The sequence below is a fragment of the Anopheles nili genome, chromosome 2 (assembly GCF_943737925.1).
Source record: "Anopheles nili chromosome 2, idAnoNiliSN_F5_01, whole genome shotgun sequence".
Classification (NCBI taxonomy): domain Eukaryota; kingdom Metazoa; phylum Arthropoda; class Insecta; order Diptera; family Culicidae; genus Anopheles; species Anopheles nili.
The window spans coordinates 22,241,463-22,251,551 of NC_071291.1; the positions used below are offsets into that span (position 1 = coordinate 22,241,463).

The 10,089-nt window shown below is 46.6% G+C and overlaps 1 protein-coding gene across 1 annotated transcript; it reads right to left on the reverse strand.

Annotated features, from left to right (window-relative positions):
- Positions 1 to 2,765: 2,765 nt before the first annotated feature.
- Positions 2,766 to 4,018, reverse strand: LOC128722177 (ras-related C3 botulinum toxin substrate 1). Its single transcript, XM_053816017.1, has 4 exons — positions 3,947 to 4,018; positions 3,433 to 3,548; positions 3,079 to 3,311; positions 2,766 to 3,004 (listed from the first exon to the last, which is right to left on the reverse strand). Exons 2-4 carry the CDS (start codon positions 3,546 to 3,548, stop codon positions 2,766 to 2,768), a joined length of 588 nt encoding a protein of 195 aa, XP_053671992.1. The 5' UTR covers positions 3,947 to 4,018.
- Between the last annotated feature and the right edge of the window lie 6,071 nt (positions 4,019 to 10,089).

A 10,089-nucleotide genomic window follows, 5' to 3' on the forward strand; every position in this document is an offset into this window, starting at 1 on the left:
TGAAATCAGAATCGTACCCCCATGCGAATGGCGCGTTTCGAAAATGAACAAGGACATTACTTCGCCGCTCTTTTCCGCTACGAAAATAGGGCGATAAGTAAGGAGCTGATGGCAGTAGCTGTACCAAAAATGCGTACGAACATAACTAATCGAAACACGTGTCACAAATATTCACGAATAAGGCATCCTTAAAACGAGCGGAGAAACACATTGGATAAGTTAATCTCACGACGCACATAGGCATTGTGTAGTTAGATTCCATAGCATAACGAATCACCAGTGCAACGAACTGCACTCACATAACTTACTGTTAACACAATCCCCTGGGCAGACATAGCCAGATTCTTTCACGAAGCGAAACAGTGAACAAGATCAAACGAAACAGCTAAAGGAAACTAGAACACGAGGATTAGTTTTTATTGTATAGCAATGCAAGGTGTTAGTACGTTTCATTTCCGCATGTGTATTGTTTTGTATCGGCGTTGTCGTCATGTTCGTTCATCCTTTGCGTTGTCTCGATTTAATTCGATTCGTTAATCAAGTAAAATAAATATCAAATAGAAACGATTGAACTCTGAACACGCGTGTTCGCATATGACCTGCCCGGCGACCGTTTTTTTTTTGCTTTTAACCCTTCCTTACATACAAAGCCACACCGCCGGTTTCGTGGGCTTTTAGTTTCCTTTCCCGCGCCTGCATATCATCCCTTACCGATATCAGATCTTTGCTTTGTCTCGCACTCTCTCTCCTCTTTCTGAAAACAAAAACTAGCAAATGGTGACAACATTGGCGACATTGCATTAATCGTAATAATACAATATAAATCATTCGTTTAAAATATATAATTATGTAATGAAAAAAACTCATTATGGCAGCCCTTGAACCCACTCGAATCCCCAGCCCTATTTCTTCAAATTTCTCTCAATTTCTCTACCTGCCATTTTTCCCGGCATGCGAGCAGTTCGATCGGAGCCAGCGCAGGACTAGGATATGGTAGTGATTCATTTGACTACACGCAAACGTTCGCGAAACAACACATATGCAGGAGGACGCACCGTCTGCTCGTTCCGAGACTGCAAATAATTGACGCTACAAACAGACGTACCCGATGGTGGCACAAGATACTCGTAGGCTTCTCTTTCTCGCACAATTTTGCTTTGATTGTTATTTGTCTATTAAAATTTTCAATTCTCTTTCCTCGACTAGAAACTACGGGTTTGCCTTTGGGCGTTGTGTATTCTCCGTGATTAAACACGGGTTCCCTATTTGCTGGTTCATTAGCGATTTGCATTTGGTAATTTCGCTCGCGATTGCATTGGGATGGTTGGAAGGAAAGATTATATAAAAAGGTATATTTAAAAACAAAATTCCAGCACAAAATCAGAATTCGTACACTTAGCCTAAAACGAATAAAAATAGTAAAAACACTTTGGCTCTCTGCTCCGTACCGCTGTCCCTCTTACTGACGTCCTACCCTTGTGTCTATTTCAGAAGCATTTCATCTCAGGCAGTTAGTATAAAACAAATTAGTTATATATATCAATATATAGATTCCTTAGTTATCATGAATGGTTTTGGAATGAGATTTACTCATGAGAGATGGCTGCTACGACTGTACGTTTTCCTGTCGACGGATTACGAAGCTCAGTTCGTACAAAATTATATTCCCGGTGGGAGCAACATTGGCAGATGTAATGCAAATCTATTACGACCTCTTGCCGTCTTCTTGCTACGATTGCTAGATTAAATGCAGCGCGTCGCCATCAATATGTCTTTCCGCGGAAAGAATAGCAATTAAATACTAATATTGCGGATCAACGGGCGGTTGCTGTGGTTGTGTGCAAATGAAGAACAAAACAAAGCGTTCTCCAAATACTGTACACCAACGAACCTCCCACAGTGACCCCCGAGTTTGTTTCTTGTTATTTCTGCATGCCACGTGATAGCATTCGGTATGAGTTTAAATTTTGTTGATTATTCGAGTACTTTCGCGCCTGAACTGGAAACACAGTATAGAAAAGGAAATTAGTCAACTTTACGTGAGGTATTTTCGGCTGCTTGGTTCAGGGTCTACTCTTGTCAAGCACATTTTCGTTTCCATCCATTCGGGTTCCATTGGCTTCATTATGGGGCGATTACTTATCGCATCACTTTGCATTGACTGTCCTTGGCTGTCGTATTCGTCATCGTTTCTTCCATACGCAGCTGGTCACTACAGATGCGAATCTGTTGTGCCTGCTTCTTCCTTTGCACGCCTGTTATCGCTGGTTGTGCGTATCTGCGGCACAACAAACCGTCGCAAATGGCACACGCTTCTTAGTTTCGACAACTTTCAAACAACTCAAATACGCACAGCATAAAACTTGTACTGAGCTATCGCTAGCCGTCCGGTACGGCACGATTATCGCGGCTTTCTTTCTGCCATACGTTGGTTGCGGGTTATTTTGGTGTTTGATACATCAACCGTTAACCGTTTCACGATTTTGGTTATCCATCTAATACTCCTAACGACGCTTTTCTCCACCATTTGTCTCTTTGTCCACCCAGTGGTGTCATATTCTGTTTGTCAGACTTCCTGTATGCGTCCTTTGCAAGTTTGTCATTGCTTTTCGGTTTCCCTGTTCCCACGGCGGCGTGCACCTTAACCTATGTACAATATTTTTCTCTAACTGTATATGTGTTTGCTCTCCTGTTCGTTTGTTGGATTTTTCCCGGTCCGCACAGGAAGCACCGAACCTACCCGCGCACAAACGGAACCGGCCCACCTACATCACAACACATTTTCGTTGACGTCGTTTCAAAGGTTCCGGTCTGAGTACGGCACGGACCGCTTCGTCGAATACTTGCTTTAGGCCCCGTTGGGTGAGCGCGGAACATTCCATATACTTCACCGCCCGTATCTTATTCGCTAGTTTTTGACCCTGTTCGCGTTTCAACGCCGATAGACCCTGTTCAGCCAGCACGCTGATCGTTTCGCGGTCCTCCCTCAAATCGATTTTGGTTCCTAAAGGCGATGACAGAGGGAAATAAATGCAGGTGTTACTTATGAGTGTTTCTAGAGCACGGCTTTTTACTTACCAACTAAAATGATTGGTGCATCTGGACAATGGTGCTTTATCTCAGGGTACCATTTGGATGTGACGTTTTCGAACGACGACGGGCTGGCTACGCTGTAGCATATGAGAAAAACATCTGTCTGTGGATAGGACAATGGTCTTAGTCGATCGTAGTCTTCCTGTCCAGCCGTGTCCCATAGTCCAAGCGACACTGGCACCCCGTCCACCACCATCGGAGCAGAATAATTATCAAACCTGCATCGTAGAGGAAATAAAGAAAGCAAGGCACCGTAAGCTTATCAATAAACTCCGTTGTCAGTTTTAATCGTTCATGCGTGAATTCGGGTCACTGACGGTGACGGAACGTAGATCTTACACCGTGGGAACATATTCGCCGGGGAAGCTGTCGGTCGTGTAGCTGATCAGCATGCAGGTTTTTCCTACTGTGCCATCGCCAACCACCACACATTTGATCGGTCTTCCGGACGACATCTGAAGGACAACGGAACAGGCGGTCGGGTCGGTCGTTACGAAAAAGATACCAAAACGATCAACATTAATTTCACCAATTTGAATGCACGCGTGGAAACACGCATATATACGCCTACGCAGAGCGGTGCAGGCACGCAGGGCCACAGGTGGTGGAAGGACCCTTTTCGGGTGCTAGCAACTGCTCAGTCACGCATGAACGGTTTTCCCAGCGAGCGATGACTCCTCAATTGTTGACGGGAGGGCCTGCTCACACCTCCTCACTAGCGATCTGCCGGGTTGACCTCGATGAAGTCAGGACGCTGTGTTCGTTTGCGTGGAAAACCGCTCGTGGGCAACGCCTGTTTTGTCCGGCGTGCGTGTCACCGCTTGCGTCAAGGCGCCGGCAAGGCGAATAATACCTTCTTTCTGGACTCTAGAAAACTGGCAACACACTAAACAAACCGAAACGTCCCAACAAATCAGAATTTCACACACGCAATCAACAAAAAACAGAAAGAGCACTGCTGCTTTGTGCACTGGCAAAATGCCCGATTGCTCATTTACTTTATTGCGACCGTATCGAGGTATACATTGAACAATTTTCTGCACATCAACGGCACATTTTACATATTAAACATTTAGAAAATAACACTCAGGTCGGCAATTACAAAAAGCAACTAGAAATAAGCGTATAAGAGCAATACGACAATATGACAGATGTTCTTGTGTCTAAATTTTGACAACGCCTTCACGAGGCGTACCTTGTGTAGTTCGAGTGGAATTAACTGATTTTATGAATTTTATTATTGTATACAATTTCACTCAGCCGCACACCGCTTCTCTTATAGCTATATGAGTAAATAATTTAAACAATGTTAGATAATTCACAAGAAAATCATGAGTAAAATAACACTATATTATCAAAACAAACCAGATTTACTATAGATTGTTTCACTGAGCTATTTCACATATCCCTAGTGTAGTAGGAAATGTCAAAATTTGTCCTTACTGTCAGTTTTTCGCCGCGCTTATGCAGTAAGTAGAAGCAAGTTTCAAAAATAGCTGTGTAATTAGCGTCTGCTTAAGTCGTTGCTGTTAATTTTCTGATGAATATCACATATAATGTCGAGTTGTTGTTTGCACATAAATCCTTAGATTTAAATAAACTATTATCCGTTAATTCTAACTCATTGGGTTGATATTAGAAGAAGATATTTGATAGTGTAAGAAGCAATGTTTTACAGGGTTCGCTTATCAGATGATCGCAATCTACTTATTACTATTTATTGTTTTTTGCAATTAGTTATCTCCCAAAACAAGTATTATTTAGTTTTATATCTTCGCCTTTGTTCAAAACGTATTCATAGAGATTTACATTTAAGAGATTTCGGATAGTAATACAAGGAATTATAAGCACCTATCATCGTAGTGCATGATCATAGTCATTTTGTCATTCGTTGTAGTTTATAACTTCACCAGTATAGAATATAAGCTAGTGTTATTTTTCTAAAATATATATCGTCAGGTTCTAAGCCAATATTTATCTTGAATAATAGTTTCATCGTATAATAGTTATTTGTTTTTCAATAATAGTTTCATCGTAGAACAATTAGCAATTAATATTTCTTTATTTCTAAAACGTTCAAATCGCGTTTATTTCATTTATAAAAATCTAGTCCTACAGATTGTTTTGAGGAATGGAAAAATTTCATAATTATGCATCGTTCTTTGAGCTTTATAAATATGTAAATGTGCTTTTGTGAATTATGCATGTGAAAAATTTCGAAGAAGCTTCCTACAATTCATAAGGTCCAGTTAGCTTCCCAAACACAACTATGTGTTTGGCAAAAAACATCATTTTTAAACGTAAGTGCTACTACATAATCTCCAAAAAAAATCTCGATTACGCTTTTGGTCAGCAGTTTGGGCTACTTAAGCTGATTAAACACACCATCGAAAACCGCCTTACGCTGAAGGTACGGCGGCCACAAATCTTTTTCCACTGTTCCGCAGCAAAAGTACGAAAAATTGCACACCACACCGCACACAAAGATGAAAGATTTATCACTTTCCGGCAATACTTTCACTTGCCTACCAGTTTTCCATTTTTCGATCCAACGGGTGGAATAGTTTTCCCTCCCTTCCCGGTTCGTGTCATACCGAGAGAAAAACTATTCGTAAACGTCGGGAAATCTTCATTACTGTCTGCACGGAAGCAAAAAAAAAACACGCACACATCCCCGAGTTTTCGGGGAAACATTTTTACTAACTCATCTGCAAGTACAAAGTTCGATTCAGCGGAACGCGATGTTCGCAACGCAAAAGCTGTTGAAACGAGAGATAAAAAAACCCCACACACACCAAAAGTTATGCTCGTCCTTTGGCGAGGAAAAGCTTCCCCATTCCAGGGGAATAGTTTCCATCTACGAATCGAAGCGCAACCGAGCAAGCAATTCGTCCACTGTCCGGCAAAGGACATCGTTTGCGGCGTACCGACGTACGAAGGCGTAGGACGAGAGCTATGCTGCGTCGACATAGCAACCCGTGTGCGTACGGAAGCGCGTCTGCCGAGACGGGTAATTTATGGGAAAATAATTTTGCGAGCTGTCATCGGTGTGCAATATTACAGCACGCGGTGTAATCGATATTGGGTGCCGTACCGGCTAAGGCGCCGAAGACAATGTTTTATCTGGGAAGGAATCGACTTTTTGGAGTTTGGAGCAAAACGCCTCACCGAGTGCTCGTTCAAAACATTTTTTTTCAACGTATTCTAAGGGCCCTCAAGCTGCAACGTTTGTCACGATCTTGTTGCATAAAAAAAGGCTCTAATCCCGTACCACGAGTAGAAACGATTTTGCGAAACTAGAAGTGCGCCTCCATTCGCAAGCGCACGTGGTCATCCAGGTTCAGAAGCACGTGTTCGGATAGTGGAAGAATTAGCTTTCATGCGGGGCTCAATCCGGTCCGCACTTTACCTGATAGCTTTTCCTTGTCGCGGGTTCATTATTATGCAATGCATATTTTTCGTCGTTCCTTCTGCACGCCGCCGCATCCTTAAAGCTTCGCCAAACGGCTCCGAAGACGAACCTCCCATGTACGGCTGCTCAGCTTCCGTTCATTGGTTCATTCCATCCTTCCCGAGGCTAACGGAAGAGTTGCCGTGCGGGCGGAATTTCCCTAGAGGCTCGTCCGGTTAATGGTGAAAAAATTTGATCGATTTCCTTGGTCCTCCGTTTGGTGGGCTCTTGGACGGAATGCTTTGCCTCCCATTGGGCGGAACAAGGGTTCGGGCTAAAGGCGTTGGCCAAAATTGAAGGCTACCGAATACAGCCTCGCGCGGCCCGAGAAAACCAACCAAACCAGGCGAGCCTTTCCATCCTGTTCCAACACGCGCGCTCTCGGTCCGGTTCGCGCCGTTGGCTGATAAGCTCGGCCGAGAAAAGCCTGCCCCAACGGTACATAAGCGCGGCTTCTAGGACAGCACCGGTTGACGGGGAGGTCGGGTGGACCACCGACAAGGACAGATAAGGATAACGCAGGTACATAACGTTGGTTGCGCAGTGGTCCTTGCGCCGCGTGTCAGTAAAGGACTCGTCCAACCAATCGCGCTTCAGTTGTTCCACGCGAAAGCTCCTTCTGGCTCGCTTGCTCCCCACTAGCGCGGACTCGCTCACACGCGCACGTGCCGTCCCGCTCGGCAGGATCCTTCCTGCATCGGAATGCTGCCGACGCAAGGATAATCGCTCGGCAGGCGCTCGGTTCGCGTTCGGACACCTGTTGCGATCCTGGAACATCCTGTGTGCGTTTCTTCGCGCAACGTCTTCGACTTTCCGAGTACCGATTCGCCCCTAATGTGCCCTTAATTTGCGAGCACCGTATTGGCGAAATTTGCCAATATCGACGAAAAGTTTGCCCTCGTCGAACGGGCGCCGGCGAATTCTTGCGGAACCGTCTGGAAAAAGGCCACTAAAGCGTGAGAGCATAAGTTGTACGAGCTTCTTCGTTGGAGTGCCTTGCCAAAGGGCCCGTTTTTTTTTCTTCTCTGAGACGGAAAAAGATCACCCTTATCTACCGAAAACTCGTCTCTCCTTGCTGGGGGAAGGTGTGGAAATAATGTATTCATCAATTCAAAGCTTTTCATGATCACACCGCACTAAGCCTCCGAAGCCGCCCATTTATGGAGCCCAGCGAGGCGCGGAGGAGACAGCAAAAAACACATACACACACACACACACACCAAGCTAGACATTTGTGCTCTCTTGAACTTTCAGGGACGTTCCATGCCGTCCTTCCGCGTTGCGGTCGCGCTTGGCGAAGGGCAAAACGACCACCGAAAATCATATGACAGATCGGTTGCCGATGCTGAAGGGCAAACCGGCCGGCGGAATCGAAGCGGAGGAAGCCCGCCCCATTTGAATACAATGCCCAACGATTGGGGGGGGGTCTATGATACCCTTCCAAGGGACCCCTCCTCTCCCTAACCCCGCGACAGCCCTTTCTAATGTATGTGTGAATCGAAATGGGCACGCTTTATTAACTCGATTGATCCCCCGAAAAAAAGGGCTGTGTGTGTGCTGGTGTTTTTTTTTGTCCGCTGCCGCTTCCTCAAAAGGGCCACGAAGGGCCGCGGACGCGCCGCTGGAACGAAGGTCACACCAGGAAATCGAATCGCTAATGGCGAATTTGGGCGGCCCAAAGCGGCGCCCTTTGACGATGAGAAGGAACAAAAAAAGCATGGGGCACCTTTCGCGGCGATTTGGGGGATTTTGGAGCCCTACGGTGGTGGTTGAATTTTTAAACCGGATAAAACTGGATGCGTCAAATCCCCGAAACGTGAACGACCTGCAACAAGGTGCCGAATTTCCAGTGCTATCGGATTTCCACTTCCTTGTTCCGCTTGGCCCTTTTGCGGCCCCGATAGCCTTAAATGGTCGAAAAATCTACATTTGGTGGGCAACTTTCAAAACCCTTTTTTGTGTGCTGCCCATTACAGGAGCGGCTAATTGCGTGTAACATTTTTTTTCTTTCCGTTTCTTCAACAGCAAACCATTCGGGAAGGCCTTGTGTCAGCAATCTCGAACAGTGCGTCTCCGAAGACGGATATTTTGTCTATCAAACTGTCCCTGGTCTGAAAGGGCCGCGCTTTTGGTGGACGCATTTGTCTTTTTCCTATTTATTGAGCCCCCGCCCATAAAAACCGCTGCCTTCGTTGGTCTGTGACAATTTCGCACGGAAAAAAGGAAAAACGACTCCAACGCCGGTACATTGGCTTTTCCGATTGCGATTCCAACACCTTTTGGATGTCGAGCTTTTATCACCATTCCGATCGAAAGCTTTCTGTTGCCGTAAAAGCCTCTTCCTTGCAATGGTCGAATGCGCGCGTCCCACACGTAAGCATTGCGTCCGAGCGATTTCTTGGGTGCATCCGAAAAAATGCATCCTTTTGGAGCTTGGAAAAATCCGCCCGGAAAACTGCTCCAGATCCCGAGCCTTCAAAAGCGCCACGTTGTGCATCCTGATCTTCGCGCGGGACACGTGCACCAACGGAAGTTGCCACAAACAACAGCGAGAGAGAGAGAGAGAGAGTGAAAAAGGGCTATCCGCAAACGCCACAGCAACAGCTGAATACGACGCGTCCCCCAGGCCTTGGAGAAGGTCCGCGCGCTAGGGCTCCGCAACAATTCGCGTTGCACATGGTTACGGTCGATTGTTGATTGGTCCAGCGGGTGGGAGAGAGTGGGTGGATGGGTGGTTTTTTTGGGGGGTAAGCTTATTTTTTTTGCTTCCTATTTGTTCCACCCCAAAACGTGCTTCGGTTCGAGCTCGGGTTGTGTTCGGCCACGCGTTGCCACGAGCGTGTGTTTGTGTGTGTACGCGCGCACGTTGAAAACCCCCCACAAACGCACACAACATCCACAAGAGCAGCACACACGGGAGTGAGAGAGAGAGCGTGAGTTTGAGAGCGCACGTGTGAGCGAGCTAGCGAGATTTGCGTAACTGCGAAGCCGTCGCGGCAGAGATACCGTTCGCCACGGAACGCGTTGTGCGCTTGTGTTGGTGCGATGGTCTCCGCTGGCACAGTGAGACGGTGGGATCCAAACCCATGCCGCGCGAGCAGCTGCTGCCGCCGGGGTTTGAAGCTGGCTGGTCCGCTGGTAGTAGCCCGTTTACATACATCCGGCTCGGACGCTTCAGCATCATCATCCCGCGGTCGGTTTGGTGCTCGAACGTCGCAGTAGTTGACAGTCGCTGACGTTCTCGCGCGTGCAAATCCGGCGGGCGTGTGGGGTTCGAGATTACACCGAAGGTATCCGCGCGTGCGAGAGTGTGTGACCAATGGTGGCCGATGTGATGTGGTGTGATGATCAGCGCCAAGTTTCCGCGCTCGGGTGTATTTCTTTGCGGGCGGGCGATCACGCCACCCTGTGAGCCCTTTGCGCAAACAAAAAAAAATACAAAAGGGACTCTTCTATGCCAGGAGCCACTGTGCGTGTGTGTGTTTCGTTTGTTTCTCGTTCGCCATCCTGCTCCTGTGTGCTGGAAGCTCGAAAGCTGTTGTCTC